At 41.2% G+C, this 19,330-nt stretch overlaps 1 protein-coding gene across 2 annotated transcripts in view; it reads left to right on the top strand.

Moving 5' to 3' along the window:
* NKD1 (NKD inhibitor of WNT signaling pathway 1) overlaps positions 1 to 11,659 on the top strand; it is a 146,429-nt gene extending 134,770 nt beyond the window's left edge. For both annotated transcript variants that reach the window (XM_027822135.3, XM_007059658.4), the window contains 3 exons: positions 691 to 775; positions 6,954 to 7,084; positions 8,136 to 11,659. In XM_027822135.3, coding sequence (XP_027677936.2) covers positions 691 to 775; positions 6,954 to 7,084; positions 8,136 to 8,710 — 791 coding nt within the window. In that variant the 3' untranslated portion in view covers positions 8,711 to 11,659. The remainder of the gene's footprint in view (positions 1 to 690; positions 776 to 6,953; positions 7,085 to 8,135) is intronic.
* The last annotated feature ends 7,671 nt before the right edge of the window (positions 11,660 to 19,330 follow it).

The following is a 19,330-nucleotide window of genomic DNA, read 5'->3' as shown; positions in this document are numbered from 1 at the left end:
TCAGATGCACAAGGGTGACTCCCTTAGCCCTCTGGGGGCATTATGGGCAATAGATTCTGCCTATCATGTGTAATTCTAACATTCTTTCACATTAAAGAGTTACCAGGGCTTGTCCACACAAAAGTTGCACTTCTTTAACTATACCAGCACCAGCCTAGTGTAGTGGCAGTTATACTAGGATAAAGATGCTTCTACCAGGATAGCTATTCGCATACAGGAAGGGGAATAAGCTTTATCAGTATAAGACACCTTTCTAGTAGTATAAGTGTCTCCATGCTCGTGGTTGTACCAATATAACCACACTCTTCACCAAAACAGTTATATCAATGCAAAAACTTTGGGCACACTAGGCCCCAGAGTATGATCTTGATTTAAACTAGTAAGATAACATTTCAAAAGCACCTTAAGTGACTGAGGAGCCTAAATCCCATTGACTTTCAGTGGGATCATAGGTACTTTTGAAAATGTTCCCCCTAGGAACCTAAATGATTTGGGCACCCAGCTCCCATTGAAAGTGGATAGGACTTAGGCTCCTAACTCATTTTGTCACATTTGACAATTTTATCCCTAATGAGGTATTATGGATTGGTGCAAACAGCAAGCCAATAAGGAATATCTATGCACTTCTGCACATTTGCCAGACAGAATGATATCAATAATATGAAATAACTTTCCTTTTTGGGGGTGCAGATTTGCAGAGCTCTAGGCACAGAGCTGAGAGCAAAGCCAGTGAAGAGCTGAGAAGCTCTGAAAAGAAGCAGCGGGCTTCTCTCAGGTAAGTGGAATGAACTCTTCATCTACTCAAAGGAAGGAATCTCTGAGCTGGCAATGGGCCAACCTCAAAAGGCTTCAGCTGCTGATATTTTAGTCAGAGGAATCATGGGAATTTTCACCTTGAAACAAACAGCAAATTCCATGGGATTTCTACTGAAGTAGTACTAGTGAAGTGTGGCACCGCTGGCAGCTAGTGGCAGAGTCTATATCCAGGGAAGCCTAGGAAGCTAGCTTTAGTGAAAGATGTTATTTATGTCTCTAGTTTCTAGCCATACAAGCTTTTCTTTACAATCGCCTACCTCTGAGAGCCTATTGGAAAGTTTGGGTGAACATTTCACTTAAAAAAGCACCATTTGAGCATCTCAATAAATGATGTCTTTGCTTGTGTTTGGGCAAAACGATACATTAACCTTCCCATCCCCCCTTGCTGCAGTTTCCACCTCTCCCCTACCACGGTCTGTTTTTCTTTTCCCTTTGTGTTATCCAGCTATTCTACAGAATGCTTGGGCAGGGACCCTGTTCTCTTACATGTCATCTGTTATCACTATGCAGTCCAGTGGTGCTTTATACAAAATGAGAGAGAATCTTAAATAGAGAAATTAACATTGAATAGTGATTGCTTTGGAGCCTTATCTCCCTTCAGGTTTACTTAGGCCACATTAAGAAACATGATTCCATTAGACGAAGGAAAGATGTGATCATATTTTAAAACCCCACCACCAATTCTAGGTGCTCTTTTAATGGGCCATGGTCACTAGGGTTGTAGCAGCGATTGAGCACCCAGGCCCAGATCCTCAAAGGTATTTAAGTGTCTAACTCCCATTACTTTAAGTAGGAGGTAGATGCCTAAATGCCTTGGGGCTCTGGGCTCCAAAGCTGAAGCCCCTACTACTTAAGTTAACAATTAAGTTTATTAGCTGCAGCTAAGTAGCAGGCTTTTACCCACTATGTGGGCCAGCCACTGGACCAACGCATTCATTTCTATTTCTGTATATATAAAAGTGCCTTTTCTAGGCACTGGCCTCATAAGCAGCTTCTAAGAACACAACCTGGTTTCAAAGAACAACAAGAAAACTGAACCACCATAACAGCAAAAGATACCAGCTGTCTGAGGTGAGGAAAAACTCCCAACCTCTCCAGCCATGATCACGTGCACTTAACCAGCATATCACATGTTCAAGTGTTTGAGCACAGAGGGTCGCTGACTTCATTAGTTCACACAGAGGTACTGAAGATAAATACAGTTTTTCCTTCCCTTTCCAGTCTGCCCAGAAGGACCCATGCCTCCCTTCAGCTTCTTCTGCTTAGTGGGCTTGTGTCTGAATTTAATTTCCTCCCCTCAACTCCATCCCCTGTAAGCACCAGAAGACGGCTTCCCCCCAGTGGGCAGACAGCTTCCAACCTGTCTCTGCCCTGCTTCCAGTCCTACCTCTTCATTAACAAACACTGCCAGTTCTAGTCCTTGCTGACACCTTGTACCACATCCTGGCATGAGCTCCGAACCCGGCCTGCCCCTCTTCTGCTACCCTCCCAGCCTAAAATAAGCAGGTGGGAACTGGCAGTAGAGAAGGGGCAAACCTCCAGGCAGAAGGAAGGGAGGGGAGGGGTTCTTAGCAGAGGGGCAGGCAGAGTTATTTCCTCTAAGACACTCCCAACCCATCCTGTCTCCCAGCAGCCAGAAATAATTCCTCCTCCTTGCCACAGGGTCCCCTTGTGAACACCTAGCCCCTTAGGAAACTAGCTAGTCACTGGGTAACATCCACCTACAGATTAGCAAGATTCACAAGGGTTGATGCTTTCACTGTAAATTTTCAAGGAAAATTAGCGTGAGGGTGGGGGGATTTGTTTTTAAGTCTCAAGATGCCCTTCACCACTTGAAAAAAAAATTGTTGTTTTTTTGTGGATTCCTGCCGGTGTGACTCAGGGTGCATCCATTTCCAATGAAGTACAGACACAGTAGTTTCTTTTATGCACAGCTGCAGGTACGGTTGTAGCCTTTTAGAGATAAGATAAAAAGACCTATTTGAAGTCTCTCCCTGAAGGAATGCACAATATTAGTTTGGATGCCAGTCTAGAATAGGCCTTGTTCCTCTGCAAATGTCTAGTCATGTCATTGGCAAGGTTAGCAAAGAGAAGCACGTATTTGCCCCATTTTCACATCTTCCACCTGCCTTATAGACAAATGCTGCACTGAACATCAGAATATGTGATAGTCAGTTGAGACAGATCTGTCAGGGGCAGATTTCAACGCGTATCTTACTTATTTTATTTGTACAGTGAACAAAAATGCTCCCCTCGCAATTCAGTGTAGAAGTGTTATTTCCATTGTTCAAATGGGTAATTAAACAAAAAACCTATAATCCTGTAATTTTCGTATCTCCTAATATATATCCACTGCTTTGGAGAAATCCTCTCTATGGTCACTGTATATGTTTGGGTTAGTATGAAGTTGTCTTAACATTCAAGCTAGGGCAAAAGGGAACGTTAGTTGGGGCTGAAGTGCCATCAACACAATAGTAGTGATTGTTTCTTTGGCTGCAAAGAAAAAAAGTTCTAGTTTTGTGCTTCCTTGACTTCAGGAGAATTTTTCTCAGGGGGATGTACAAATATGCCAGCAAGAGGGAGTGTTCAGGTTCATTGGTGGGGGGCGTGCGAGAGCCCAAAAAGCAACTGGGCCTCCCAATTCTGGATTCGACAGAAATACTCCATAACAGTGGATCCAGATTCAGAGATCAAAATTACAGGCAAGAAAACAAGTTCTGCCTTTTTACCCGTGACTCCATACAAATTGTTTTTAGCACAAAGGTCTCTCTGGGCTCTTGGACGGATACTGGAGCAGGCAGTTCAGGGTGGAATTCCCCCCCTTGCAATTCAAGTCCACTGTTATTTGCTTAGTAGTTTGAATGTATTTGCGTGAAGAGACATCTTAGCTGACTTAAGATGTAGAGCCCATAACCTGTTCAAAAGCTGTTCCTTCATCTGAATTGAACAAGGTGCTGCTTCTGAATAAGACAGGGCTGTATTCTGAATGTCAACTAATCCCATTTCAAACCAGCTGTCATACTTGCACCAAATGTGTTTTCTATGGGGCAGATTCTCGGCTCTGCTCCCTTTTTGCCCCTCTGCCACGGGATGCAGATGGTCCCTTGGGTACCATTGCCAGCAGGTTCATGTTAGAGCCTTCCTAGGCAAGTCTAACCAGTAAACAGGGCTAAGCAGAGCATCAGGCAGCCAACACTGAATTCCCGATAATCCCCTTTCTTTGCTACACCCTGCCAAATGTGGACACAGCAAAGAATCTGACCCTTGTGTCTGTTGCAGGAATGAGCCCCAAGTTTCTGTTCAACTTGGTCAAATGGCTAAGCTTGTGAAAGTCTTCCTCATGTTCATCAGTGGCAAGGGGGTGAATGTGGGGGCTCTCCTTTGGAGTTGCAATGAAATCATGTATTAGATGCATATATTTTCATGATTTCAGTCTCCTGGGAATTACAGGCAAGATTCTGTTAATATTCAAGATGAAGCTGATAGGGATATCCCTGCCTTTAAGGTGGGGAAAGTATTCTGGGGGTGGGATTTCATATGCTGGAAGCTATGGGCTAGAGCTTCTACCTGTAGTGCTAATGCAAGTATTCAGATCAAGTATCCAGATTTATGGTTGGTTTACCCAGCATCTCTCTCATAATAATAATAACACTGACAGCGAGAACACCATTGGCTGTGTTAATGCCATCCCATTTCTGTTGTTGTTTATACTTGCTTTTGGGCAACAGGGAAAATACTTATATAAAACAAGGCTCTGAAATATCTTTCCCCTCTCCCACAGATACACAGGTTTCAGAGTAGTAGCCGTGTCAGTCTGTATTCGCAAAAAGAAAAGGAGTACTTGTGGCACCTTAGAGACTAACCAATTTATCTGAAGTGAGCTGTGGCTCACGAAAGCTTATGCTCAAAAAAATTGGTTAGTCTCTAAGGTGCCACAAGTACTCCTTTTCTTTTCACAGATACACAGTCTCCTTTGGTACATATTGGCTTTTCCCCCTCCTCTTCACCCAGACCTGTTTAAGCAATTTAGCCCTGGCTTGTTTAAATGTCACGTTCTCTCAGACCGCAGCTTTCAGGAAATGTCCTTTGCAGTTTCCTGACCTACACATTCTTGCTGCTGTATCCCCCGTTCCGTTATATAATAGCAGAACTCCTCATCGTAATGACGCTTCAGAGTTTCAGAAAAGGGTTTCACGTACTGTTCAAAGGCATTAGCAAATGTCTCTTTCTCAGACCCACACATTCTTATACCCTGCAGAAGATTAGAATCAAGTGTTTGATGCCTGAATGCTTCCATGTATGTGCAAAGGAGCAGGCAGGGGATGGATGCCAGAAGCTCCAGTGGTCAGAAATACTTGAAGTTCTCCTTGGCGGTGGGGCACATCTCTCATCAACATGTAATTGCTTCACTGTGTATATTTGCATTGTTGAATGTCATCTTACATGTAAGAAAGCTGTTAGAATTCAGGGCTGCGATGGTACTAGCATAATTTTTCCCCATTGTCTCAGTGAGGGATGGAATTCATTACAGTACCAAAAAAACTGGTTCCCAGGTAGTTCCGTTTTATACAGTTTTATACAATGATGCTGAATTGTGCTGGACCAGAAACAGTTATTCCTACACTGTATGAACCATACAGCGCCTTCGCTGCATGCATGCAACTTCCATTGATCTCCACAAGCTGTGGCAGGTCAGCCACAATATATGGCACTTGTATGCTAAATTGTAGCTGCTGAAACTCTTTGATTTGTGTTCCTACAAGTTAAACTGCCATAATTGTAGACTTCCACAAAGATCCAGATGAGGTTCGTATGGTGTATGGGCTGATTAGTTATCAAAAACAGAAAAAGCCTGGTAGTTTCCTGTTCCAGTTCTTTTTGACATGCTAGTGCAGTGGCTTCTGTCACTTCCAGTGTGTAAAGGTTCCATATTCAAAACCTTTTAAGTTTCACGGCTTTCCACGCAGGCAGTGTTACATGCAAGAATATTTGCATACATTAAAGCCATGTAAACTTAATCCTCCAAATGAATCTAACACCCTGTGATAGATGGGGATTTTTATTAAGGCGGCTCTCTTGGAGATCCCTACTGAGACACCAACCTCACACAGGGCGCAATCCTGCAGGCTGCAAGGTGCTGAAAGATAAAGCTTAAATGCTGTGCTGAATTGGGGCCTGAGCACTCAACACCATGCAGGACTGAGCCCTTTTTTTGGAACCAGCCTGAAATCCTGGCCTTCCACTGATATAAGTAGGGTTTCCCGGGGGTATAAAGGAGAGCAGAAGCCATCCCAGGGTCTCAGAGATGGAAGTGCCTCCCTGAATGATAATCCGTGATTTAATCAAAAAAGTGTTTTCCTCATCCCATTTGTTGCAATAGAGAAATTGTTCACATCTGGACATGGTGAATTAAACTGTTGAGCATTGTTGGCTACAGTATTGTAAACCCCTGCTTGATTTTTTTTCCCCTCATAAACAAATGGTATTTCAGATATTCATTCTCAGGAAATAGTTCTGCTATAAATAAAGTTGCAAAGCTGAGCAGGAAAAGGAGTCAGGATTATGAAGCCAGAGGTTGATCTGACTTTATTAAATGTATTTTGGCAAAAAGCAATGCATTATCTCAGATTTTTTTCCACTGACACCTTCTCCCCCAGTTTCTCGCTAGTAAATACACCTGCCTACGTCCCTAAAGTGGAACCACATGAACATTTAGACCATTTATCTAACACCAGGTTCATTCCAGTGCCCCCCTGCAGAGCTGGGAAAAGCCATGTCAAACAGCAGACTTTCCTTGGCATGCCCAGATTAACGAATGTATTGAATGGTTTGGCCCAACCACAGAGACTATGCCATATGTAATAAACCCTCACAGTGTTTTTATCTGCTTTGGCATGAAGCAGATTTGAAAGTATCCCTTGTTTTGCAATATCATGGAATCAATGTACAGCCCTGCATAGACACTCCTTTCCCTCCTATACAAGTAGCCCCTGGGACATCCAGAACATCAGACATTTGTTGTGTCTCTTTGCAAGTAACTCCCAGCATTTCAAAGTGTCCCTTAACTTTTGAATGTGAGGCGGCAGTAACAACTTGAAGAAGTTTTGCTGAATTTTCATTTTGCTTCCTGCCCACAGATATCACCCCGGTGACAACAACCCTGAGCAGAGTGGGTGCTATCGCCATTGCGTGGATGAGAACATTGAAAGGAGAAACCACTATTTGGATCTTGCAGGAATAGAAAACTATACATCAAAATTTGGACCAGGTAATATAGGAATTGATTTTTCACACTTTTGTCCCAGGTCCGTCTTCAGCTACACGGGCCGAATTGGGCCCACTGAATTTAGAAATAATGAGTATGTTGTGTGATTGATCCATCGCTATTTACTGGAGATGGGCTTGGAGAGCACTCTTCAGATCCAGTTTATTAGGTTTAGACCGGGGCAAAATCAGGGCTAGGCTTCGGATGATGCAGGCCACATCTGAGCTGGAACCAGAAAATAGTTGCTTTCAGATTTTGGGATCCAATCCAGAACCAACACCCCCAGATTCAAAGGGATTTGGATTGCAGTTTTGCCCTGCCTCTGTGTTTTACTGTACCAGATGTCATCATTTTGATACAATCTAGACGGACGTCCAAGAAGGAGAGTTTGTCAGAATAGAGAAAGTGTCAGAGCTGGGGCATGGGTACCTTCTCCTAAGGGATGGCATTGAGTGCAAGCCAAGTGTCCAGGGCCAAGGAGCCAATTACCAAGAATCAGGCCAAATTGGAACACTAGGAGATCAGAATCAAGAGACAAACCAAACTGCTCAGAGACCCTCGTGCTGGTCAAACATCTTGTGTAGTTTATTTACAATATGGGGTCCCACCACCTTCATACTATATTCAGCTCTGCTCTAACTGTCCTAGGGAATCCCCAGCTCCTGCAACAAGCAGCAAAGGGTAATCTCTGTCCTCCCCGTGTTGCCTGCTTTTCTGCCTTCTGCTTCTTTCCTGTGCCTATTTGTAACCTCTGCCTAATGGCTTAATTAGCCTGCCAGTTCTGCTCCCCCCACAAATTAGGCACAGCGCTGTTTAACCAACTCCATTCTGCATGGTTTGATTGGAGCTGCCGTGACCAGAGTGCTGGCTCAACTGTTCTTGCCCAGCACTCTGTCACAAAGACTTATACAACTTTTTCTAAACAGCTACTGGTATAATTATGTTCACTTCCCGAGGAAAATTCCACTCTGCCGATAAACTTAACCCTGCCAAATGCATGCTGCTAATTAAAATTTGAAATATTAGATGACTAACTCAGTTTGTTCTTTTCTAGGATCTCCTCCAGCAGCTCAGCAATATGACCCACCAAATAGAGTTGTGAATCAGACTAGATCCCGCTCTCATGAACCTGAAATCTTCCATGCCCACCATAGGAAATCTCAAGTGGTGGACCCCAGCCACATCAATTTGGCTGATGCCTCATACGCCAAGATTGCAGAAATACAACAAAGGCTGCGCAATCAGGACTCAAACAAGCACTTTGTTAGGTCTCCCAAGGTCCAGAGCAAAAATGTAGCCTCTGTTCACCCTGGAAGGGCAGTAAGGAATAAACCTCTTCAAGGGGCATCCATGCCAATGGCTTCCCCATCTGCACGGGTGGGCCAGAATCTTCCTTACCTCCCCATGCAGTCCCAGCAGGCTCACAAGAAACATAAGCAGAGGGCAAAGGAGAATCATCACATGTGCAAAACCTTCCATTCTCCAGGGACAGTTGTGGAAAAAGAGCAGGTGAGAGACCTGCCCACAGTCATTTTGTATGAAGGCCAAGTTGGACAAATGATCCAGAGACATGAACACCATCACCACCATGAGCATCACCACCACTATCATCACTTCTACCAGACATAAAACCTATCCCACCAACATCCTCCAGGAATCCCCCCCATATGAAGGAAACGCCTTCCTGTGACTTCAGACTAAGGCATTATTATGATTAATATTATTGTTACTCTGTTAATATTCAGCTAGCGTATATTTTAGAAATTATATGAAACCATTGAAACTTACACTATTTATATGTTGTGAAACTGCATAGCTTACTTAACAACTTGTTGATATTGGTTTTTAAGTGGCTTGTAAAACAGCAAACAGCCATAGCTTTCTGAGCTGTGATTTAATGCAGGTCATCAACGCACTTCCTTTACAAGTACTTCCTTCATTGTATTAGAAAAAGATACTTCAAACAACACTGCAGACATCTAGCTTACCAGTCTGCCATGTCGGCTTATTGCACACAAGCCTCTTGTCAGGGGAGCAGTGTTCGAAGGTTTGGACTCCGGAAATACTCAGAATAACAGAAAATACAAACAGCGGCTACCTCTAGTATTATTCAAATTTTCTTTTCTTTTTATTGATTGTAATGTGCTACAAGGGGATTTTAATATACTGCCTTCATGTAGCCTGTTTGTGTTGTACTTTCACATCTTTTCAAGCTATCTTAATAATTACAAGGAAACATCAGCTATATTTGTCAACAGAGCTACATTTTACAACTGATACTTTTTTTTTTCCCTTCAAGGTTCTTTCCTGACTCCAGTCCAGTCTGTTAGATGTTGAGGAGTGTTTAAATATACGTCCTTTTTTCTTTTATTTACTCTCCATTCTGCATTGGGAAACCATTTTAGAGGAAAGAAAAGAGGTGGATGTGAAATGGGGTTTTTCAAAACCATCACTAAACCTTAATGCTTGGGCCATAACTACCATTCATTGTTTTGTTTTGTTTTTCTTTGTTTTGAGAAAGAATTGGAGGAAAATATACTTTCTCACTTTAAATGTTGGCATATATATAAAAATATAAATAGATAAATATATATATATATACACACACACTCTCAGGTACATTTTCTTGTGTTTTAGAAATCTGTGGTTTGAATATTAACATTATTTTTTTCTTACAGCAGTGACTTTTTAGGTATGTTATAAAACACATAACCCATGGCATTTTCTTGGGTGCCTGCAATTTGTGTTTTCCCAGCACCTACAGCGTTGCTCTGCTCCTTTTTTAAAGACAATTCAACATGTAAAGAACGCTGCTCGCAGTCATTCTGGCCTCTACCACTCTTTTCATATCAAAGGGCTTCCATTCCACAAAGTAAAATGAGGCGAGACCTATGAGACCATCATTGGCTGCTGAGAAATTTAAAGGTCAAATGCAATTGGGAAAAAGTGTGACAAAAAAGTCAGTAAATCCAAGTTTTGCTTTCTCTGAGGCTCAGATTTGTAGGACATTTGTACAGTGCAGGCAAAAGTGACTAAATAGCAACTGCTCCATTGCTTTTGGAACTAAAAAGTAGAGTTCTGATCACATAAAAATGTAACTGTTCTATCAAACATATTTGCTTTTGGTTTTAGTTTCTTTTAATTATTTGTGTGTTTTGTCTACAGTGTATCGTGTGAAATGTTACTATCCCCCATTTTTAAGGGCCCTTTATGAATAGGGCATGTTTTGTTGCAACTACAGTCTTGATCAGTTCAAGATGGGAGATTTCCCTGCTGCTGAGCATTAAAACTGTTAGAAGGATACTGTCCTAGGGAAGGACACAGAGACATCAGCATTTAAAGAAAACAATATTGAAAGCCTTGCCTGCTTGTGGAATTGGAGAGGAATCACTGCTTGTGGGCAATTAGTTCCATCTCATTTCTCCCCAAATCAGCAGTTGTTTAGACTTATTGTCCCTTTTAAAAATCTGGTTTATTTTAATTTCTTTTTTAGACGTCAACATTGTGTTCTGTTAAATCTAGCAAAATGTTTTAAAGTGTGTTTGATCTGTGTGACAGCTATACTGTTCTGTTTATTTTTTAAATTCCTAAGTCCAAAAATATTTATATGCAGAATTTTCTGTATTGAAAATATGAAAAGGCCACAAATTTGGTTAGTTACCACTGAGTTGTTCTAGTCTAAGCCTATTTTGCTGCTTGTGTATCATTCTTTTTCAATGTATATATAATTATGGACTGCAAAAAAAGGCATTTACATGTCTAGTAGAAGGAATAAGCTTATTTATATTATAGTGTTAACGAAGTCTGATGTATTCAAGTGACTTATGTTATACCGCATGCAAACACACAAGTGTACATTCCATCTGAAAAGGGATGCCATGCTATCTGTTCCTGAGATGTAAGTGATGCTGTTCTCTTTTCAGCAGCGTCTTTGCCAGCATTCTGCAATGTTAACAAAAGGAAATTGTTGTTTTTTAAAAAATACACAGATCATTGCTGGCCAAAATATTGGAAATCTAGAATATATTCAGTATGCTTCAAGCAGGGGCTTGGGAGAGGGAGGAATGTAGAATGGGCAAGAATTGCTCTAAAACCCAAAAGTATTCTGCCAGAAAAGATAACAGCAGTCGTAACAAACTCCCATCTAATCTAAACATGTCCCAAGTTAAGACCAATGAAAGTGGACTCTTAGAACAGCGAATCACAATTGACCATAAGCCACAACTTTTAACCTGATTTATTGTTTGATATCCAAAAGACAGACTCTGCTTTGCTTATATTCTGTGAAGTACAAATGAATTTTAATAACATGGCATCCCCACGCGAAAAAATTTGCACCAGCCACATACGAACACATAGTAGCTCAATACCGTGTTGCATTTGTGTTACGCGCATCAAGTGTGAATAACTGCTCGAGCAGCACAGGCTCTTTTCACAGAACCCTAAGTTTCCGTATCTTTTAAAAATGTTTGCTTTTCAGTATTTTGTATAGTAAATAGAGATGGTTTTGACTAAATGCTTTATTTATTTAATAGCAAAAACTGTGCCAAGAGAAACTCCTGTTAATTAAAGTTTTACTAGTTCAGAAAATAACTTTTTGGGGGTCTTTTTTGTGGATTTTAGTGGCACATTGCGATTACTGCCAGGGCCTACAGATCAGGGAATCGCACTGATGGAAGGGCCCCCCGTTACCATTAATGGGAACAGCATTGGGCCATAGAGAATGGAGTGTGCATGCTTGGGTTTATATTTAAAATATTTAGCCTCAACATTCAAATTTCCTATCTCCTACAAATTTCAGGCAGGCAAATTCTTAAAACAAAGAAGCTCAATGTTCTTGTCACTCCTTTGCTTAATAAAAAGTAAAAGAAGCTAAGAAGATATCAAGTCTCATCTTAGTCCACTGAACGCCTGTTGATTTTGATGTGACCAAGATTTCATGCCAAGAGTGTGGGATTAGAATCTCCACCATGCAGACAAATCTTTTCAGTATCTACTTTTCTGCTTCCTTCTTTTGATAGTTTTGGGAGTGATTAATCATTTTAAATTAAATGTATAGGAAAACCAGGCTCATAATTTTATTAAGAACAATAATAGTGCTTAGGTACTTCATTGGAGCATTTCATCAGAGGTTCTTAAAGTGCTTTGCCAACAAGCCTCACAACATCCAAACATCTTCCAGGCACAAACAAACGTAAGGCCAAATTCTTCCCTCAGATGCTGATGTACAGCTCTCACCGGCAGGCTGGCAGAGCGGACCCTTTAGGAAAAAAATGAACAGGAAACCATATAATCTTTGACTCCGTGACAGACTTGCTACCTTAATGATCGCTAGTGAAGGGTACAGCAGGATGTTAATAGAAAAAACTCCTAAACAAGAACAAAAGCATTTCTGGTCACTTTAAGAAATGTCCATTGCTGGAAATTAAATAGTATATGCCTCATAGAGGACACTCGGACAAAAATGATAATTTTGACACATTAGAAGTTAAGACATGGGTAACCCTTTACTCGAGGACTTGTCTATTGCCATCACACACAGTAAATGCCTAATATCATCCACAGATAGCTGTGCACCTCCCTGGTTTACTGTGAGTCATATTTCAGCCATTGTTCCGAAGGAATGGGGAAGTGACATCACCATGGCTTTGTCTACACTGGGAAAATGCATTGTTAGAAAACATGTTAACTAACATGATATTAAATATGATTTAGTCCATAGTTTAGACACACATAGTCAGAAATGTGCTAGTTGGTCATGGTTAACCCAAAGGGAGTCTCTAGAGTTAATCAAGACCAAAAATTACATCTTCATGTCTACACTGGATGCTAAGTCATATTTAACATCACGTTAGTTAACGCACATTCCAATATAATGCAATATTCCAGTATAGACATGGCCAGGGATTTCTGATGGGTATAATAGGGCCCTTTGAGTTTATACACTTATTGCAGTAAAACTGACCGTTTTCCTTGTGGGGAGGAGAGGATCTATAGAGTGCACCCAAACACAAACCAGTTTGAAAATCCCTTGCATAAAAACAACTTGGAGAGAAAACAAATTGAATTTACTTTCTGGGATTAGATTTCCAGCTTCTCCATTGCTCCTATCTACAACACCCAGGCTTGATTTATCACATGATGATTTTTTCTCTGCAGAATTTGACTGCTGATGAATTAATTTGACATGGGAAGGGTATCTGTGTCTTTCTGCTTTGCATACCTGGTTTAGGTGGTCAGAGAATTGGAGCTAGACTGGACTGGACACCAGATAAGTGAAATAACTAAATTGATAATTTGTGCAGTAGATATTAAATTGTATCTCGTGTGTGGTTTGGATCATGGTTATTAAATAATGTCAATCATGCTCTAATCTTTTTATATTTCCAGCTAATTCATTTCTACTGAACGAAATAATGGTGATTATTTGTATTAGATATTTTCATTTATTTGTTTTAGATCAAAGGATTTATGAGATACATGGATGGATTATTGTGTGGGGCTAGGAAGAGAGATTGGGAAGCAACGCATAGGGAGATCTTAGAGGGAACAAGAGTAGATATTAACCAGAGGGGGGAAAAAGATGGAAGGAAAGGAAAACATTGTCTGAAGACTATTGTATGCACAGTATCTTATTGAATGTTGTATGTTACAATGTGTATGGCTCACAGTTATAATAATACCTAAGTCTTACATAATGACAGGTTTCAGAGTAGCAGCCGTGTTAGTCTGTATTCACTAAAAGAAAAAGAGTACTTGTGGCACCTTAGAGACTAACAAATCTATTTGAGCATAAGCTTTCGTGAGATACAGTAGCTCATGAAAGCTTATGCTCAAATAAATTTGTTAGTCTCTAAGGTGCCATAAGTCTTACATAGCATTTTTCATCAGTTGATCTCAAAGCACTTTACAAAGGTGCTAAGTATCATTATTCCCAGTTTATAGAAGGGGAAACTGAGGCACAGAGCATGGCAGTGACTTGCGCAAAGTGGCAGAGCTGGAAATTGAACTCACGTCTTCTGAGTCTCAAACCAGTGCCCGTTCCACATGGGATTTTTTAGCAGAGGATGTGTTTCAACAAGTCTTTTGCAAACTTCTGTCTGAATAGCAGCCCCAGTACCTGGCAAACTCCTTATAAAGATGTGCACGGTCATTTCACAAAGGGGAGACAGACATAGATGCCTAAATCCTGATATATTAAAGTGATAAGCACTGGCCCCTCCCATTGCAGCTAGGAGCTGTGGTGTGCTCAGCACTTCTGGAAATCAGGCCATTTCAGAGCATATGTATAACCTCTCTATCATAGGAAATAGCAGTCCGGATCAGACCCGTAGTCTGCCTTTTCTGGTGCCCTGTGCCTCTGGTAGGAAGTAACAGATGTTTCAAACAAACAACAACAGTGCAGTGGGGTTTGACTAACTTGGACAAGCATCAGTACGACAATGTCAGACATGCTGCTAATTTGGTGCCTTTTGTCTGCTGCACTGTGTAAGATGCTTGTAAAGGGTGTTTTCTATCACTGCTCTAGTGCCTACTCCACATAGCGGCAAACAGCTACTACGAGTGCTAGCTACTCGATATGCTCCTTTGTGCTTTGATGATGGCAGTCCTCGGTTCAATTCTGGCTGACAACTTAGGCTACAGGGGGTTGCAGTTGCATGTCACTCCTTTTTTTTTCTTTCTTTCTTTTTTTTTTTTGTTCATAAAAAATACAACACACTAACCTTGGTCAATTTTCTAATCAAATACTCATCAGAGCAGGCAATCTGAGCCCAAATTTATCCTCAGCTACACCTTAGAGCCAAGAGGAATCCTTCCATGCATCAGAAGGCAGATTTTTACTCTTAAAACGCAGCTTGCCAATGCAACTGGTAACTTTCTCTTGTATTAATTTCTACTAAATGTTTGCCAAACTTGTTTTTTGGTTAACAAATTTAAAAAGTCGAATAAAACTTTAGAGATTCAAACACATATTGTATTTTCTCTGCCCATGTCAGTGTTCTGTGAAAGGCTGGATTCTCCATGGTCCTTCCACTGATCTCAGCAAAGTGACTTTGGAGTGGGTGTTTATAGTTCCTCATTTGCTTGTCCACAGGGTTGGACTGTTGATAGACACATCAAGTGCCACTTGAGCTTGTTAACCGACAGGACTTGTAATGCAAGTTCAAGAAAGATAAATGATGAAATGTTATAGTGATTAGCTCTAAAGCAGTGGTTCTCAAACTTTTGTATCAGTGACCCCTTTCAAACAGCAAGCCTGAGTGCGACCCCCCTCATAAATTAAAAAAATTATTCTTTTTATATTTAACACTTTTATAAATGCTGGAGGTGAAGCGGGGTTTGGGGTGGAGGCTGACAGCTCGTGACCCCCACGTAATAATCTCGTGACCTCCTGAGGGGTCACGACCCTCAGTTTGAGAACCCCTGCTCTAAAGTAAGATGTTGGCCAGTGTTGATTGTTATGGTCATGGGACTGTGCTCTATATTTGTCTCCTATAGGTACTTATAATGCACCCATTGCCATGGTATCCTAGAGGTATTTACTCCATTCGGGCTCAAAAATACTGTTTTAGCTCAGCCAGTTTTCAAACACGGAACATAACAACATACTGAAAGTTCCACTAGAAATCCAGGCTATGAAAACTGTAATACTTCAGACTCCAGGCAATTTATTCCCTCCCCTTACTAGGCGTGGAACAGAGCAAAAGCTCCATAAAATTGGGCCAACTTTGCACTAAGCACAGAAATGAAGGGAAGCAGAAGTGGTAGTGAGCGCTCCATGTTCCTGCTATTTTATAACTTTGTCAGGAAGTGGTTTTGAAATTTAATCACCTTAAACAAAGGGATACCACTTTTTCCCCTCTTAGTGTGCCATCTATTAGGGCCCAATCCTGCTAGGTCTCCGCACATGTGACTTCATGGGATTCTTATGCATCTGGACCAGATTCTCAGCAGGTGTAAATGGAGCTAGTGCCAGTTTATACCAGCTGAGAACCTGGGCCCTGGAGTGCTTACAGAGCACTGCTAATCAAGGAAAGTTTTCTCTAGCAAAGGACTCTTCTGGATCCAACAAAATGATGCTAAGAACCAGTTATAAGCTTGAGACCTCAGCTGTCTTTAAAAAAAATGGAGTAGGAGTGATTAGGCTCCAATGTTCCAGTTTATGGATTGACTTGTCCTCACTACATGTCTGTCTGTAGGTTTTAGACCATGTCTGTGCTATCTGAGCACTGAATAACATTCTGTTTTCCTTTTCGTTTGTGGCTAGGCTAGGAGCGTGGTGGGTAGGGGATGTGCAGAATCAGTGCTTACCCTGGCCAGCACAGTCCAAGTTTGTATTAATATTTTACTGTATCTGGTTGTTCATCTGTAATCCTGTATGAAGCAACATAACTGCCATTCATTTTAAAAAATGCCAAATTTTGTTGCCAGCATCTTTATGGAACCCCTTGATTTCCCATCAATAATCCTGGCTATGTAGTGAACTATCTTGGGGACATTGGACTTTCTTTTCAGAGTTTTGGTCACCTTAGCACCGGAAGCAAATTTTAAAAGTAGCATAAATGTTAATTTGTCTTTTCAAATACATCAATATTGCTGATGTGAAAACTTGAAGCCAGAGCACTCCATAATACGCAGAAAGGTCACATGGAAGCACTCAATGCGTACTATGCCACAAATAATTACATACAAGCATGTGTGTTTTCAGGATGTGTATTTTGTTTTGTTTTGTTTCCTTCTTCTAGTCTTTGTCCATGTAGATCTCACTTACAGTGGGGGTGCGCCTCATGCATACCAGAGTGGAATCTTTTGATCAGCTGCCATCATTGGGACTTGGCTATCCTTTTGCCCCCCCTTACCCTCATATAGGGCAGAGCAATGCCGATGGACACTGCTGGTCTAAAGATTCTGCTCAGAGTGCAGATCTGCTCTGTGTGCACTATGGTTGGGCTCCCCACAGACAAATTAGCTTGAGGAACCACAAATACTGTAAACTAAGTAACCGTTTTTTTTCTCTAAATGAGGCAGTCAGCTCAACTACTTCTTTGAATGCCATAGTGCTGTGTCTTTGTGAATGTTTGCAACATAGAAACAAAACAAACTCCTCTCACTCAATAAAGGATTAGAGCCCAAACTGTTCTTCCGTCCCTTTAGTTGGTGAAAGGAAACATTTAGAAAGATATCGTCACTATGAAAGGCATTTGAACAAGACAGTTTTGGTATTGACTCTCTGCTGTGCACTTTCATGGGTTTAAAATCCACTTATCTGAAAGTGTGCAGTTACGTTTAGTCCTTTTTTCATCATTTAAATGCATCTTCTTGATCTAGAGAAATAAAAGCAATTAAAAAAATTAGAGATTTTGTTTTTATATGTGCTGCCAAGTTTGATACTGCAAAGTAACTGCTGAATTGGCACAAGCAGTTTGAGAGAGCCAGCAGATTTAGGAAGGAAGAAGATAAACCTTATTATGTTTCTTTGCCAAAGGAGAAAAGAAACGATATTGACTTAAATGTGGGAAATTTAAAAGGGGCCATATGTTCTCACTTTGTGCTTTGTTTCTAATAGATAGACAGAAATCTTTGAAGTGTGGATTGGCACAGTAGGGTGCATGCTTCTGTAGAGAAAAGATGCTAAATGGAGAGGATGTGAGAGGGCACATGAAACTCTATTAGCCATGCAACAGCAAAGAGAGAGAGGCAAATCCAATGATAATGTACATCTGTTTCAGGGAATTTATAAGCTTTGAACATTTTTTATGTGCAGATAAGTGGATCCTTTTCTTACCATAACGTAGAACTTCAAAGCAGATTGTGTGGATAATGCAAATTGCTGAAATATGAGATTTTCCTACAAAGAGGTTTCCAAAAAAGAAAAAAAAGGAGGGGGGAAGAATTAAGGCTAATTGATGCCACAGTCTTTTATGTACAGTGTAAAAACTCAACAAAAATTGATTTTTATGAAATAAGAAATTGATGGAAAAACATTCAGGTCTGCCATTTGCATGCAAGGTCTCTCGTTTGAAACTGAGGTTCTGTGACTTAAACGTTTGTCTCTGATATCACTGAAGCAATATTGTAACATAAATTAAGATAGGTAGCCAAGCTATAATTGTATCAAAGTCTGCCATGTTGTAGGACTGCATGACAGGCTATACCCTAGGTTAATGTCACTGTCAAAGAAGGGGATCAGGGATTAAATTTTCTAGGTATAGACAAAAATCAGTTATGACACACAAAGACTAATGGAGGAGGTGGGGGTTGGAGGACATTGCTGTGGTAAACATTGGGGGAGTATTACCTTGCAGAATCATACCTGCTGGGAAAAATAAGGTGCTCAATGCATCTTATGGGTATTGATGGAATCGGGAATGTTGACAGCATTCAGCTTCTGGAAATGATGCTCCAGAAGAAAGCTCACTTTTTAATAACTCTTTGTAAAAGAAATAACACAAGCAGAGGGCTTTCAGAAAAATTCTTATGGTGTCTCACCTATTGTTTGAAAGCAACATCCAGAGACATGGCCCCGACTAAGAGTGCCTTGCAATAGCGCGGATGAACGTCATCCTTAGGAATGAAGGGTGAACAGAGGCTGAATGGTGGGTTGCAGTTGTGCTTCAGCCACTTGGCACTGTAAATAGCCAGTTTCTAGTCATAAGTGACCAACAGACAAGTCCCCTTGTGGAGAGAAGCTCCCTGTTGGCATACAATCAGCAGAGCCAGATCCTGCACTGATTTCCTTTCTCTTCTCCCCCACCCCACTCACTTCCAGTGAAAGGGTACGCAGGAGAGGGGAGGTGATATGTCAGGGATGGGGAAGGTGTGTGGCAGGATGCTGCTCTGCTGAGCCACAACTGTCTTAAATGAGAGCAGCCTAGGGGTTGCTCTAACTCATGCCAGATCCAGCTGGCACAGAATCAGGGACTGCTGTTTGGTTCCTGATGTTGCCTTTCTGTACTGAGATGATGCAGGGGAGAATAAAGTCCAAAGAGGCTGTCTTTTAAGCCATTTGTGCCTACTTCATTTAAGGGATCATAGTTATTGAGGAGTAACCTGAATTTCACCCAGGAGTGGGCAAATAGCCAGGACAGAGGAAATCATGATCTAAATACTCTCTCTGGACCACCTCACTCACAAGGCAGGCAGCTGCATCATACATTTGCTGGAGCTTCTGTATGACTTTTACAGTTAGGCACAATGTAGAGCAGGGGTTGGCAACCTTTCAGAAGTGGTGTGCCGAGTCGTCATTTA

The sequence above is a fragment of the Chelonia mydas genome, chromosome 12 (genome assembly GCF_015237465.2).
Source record: "Chelonia mydas isolate rCheMyd1 chromosome 12, rCheMyd1.pri.v2, whole genome shotgun sequence".
In the NCBI taxonomy this organism is placed as follows: Eukaryota; Metazoa; Chordata; order Testudines; family Cheloniidae; genus Chelonia; species Chelonia mydas.
This window is presented reverse-complemented; position numbering and strand designations above follow the sequence as displayed.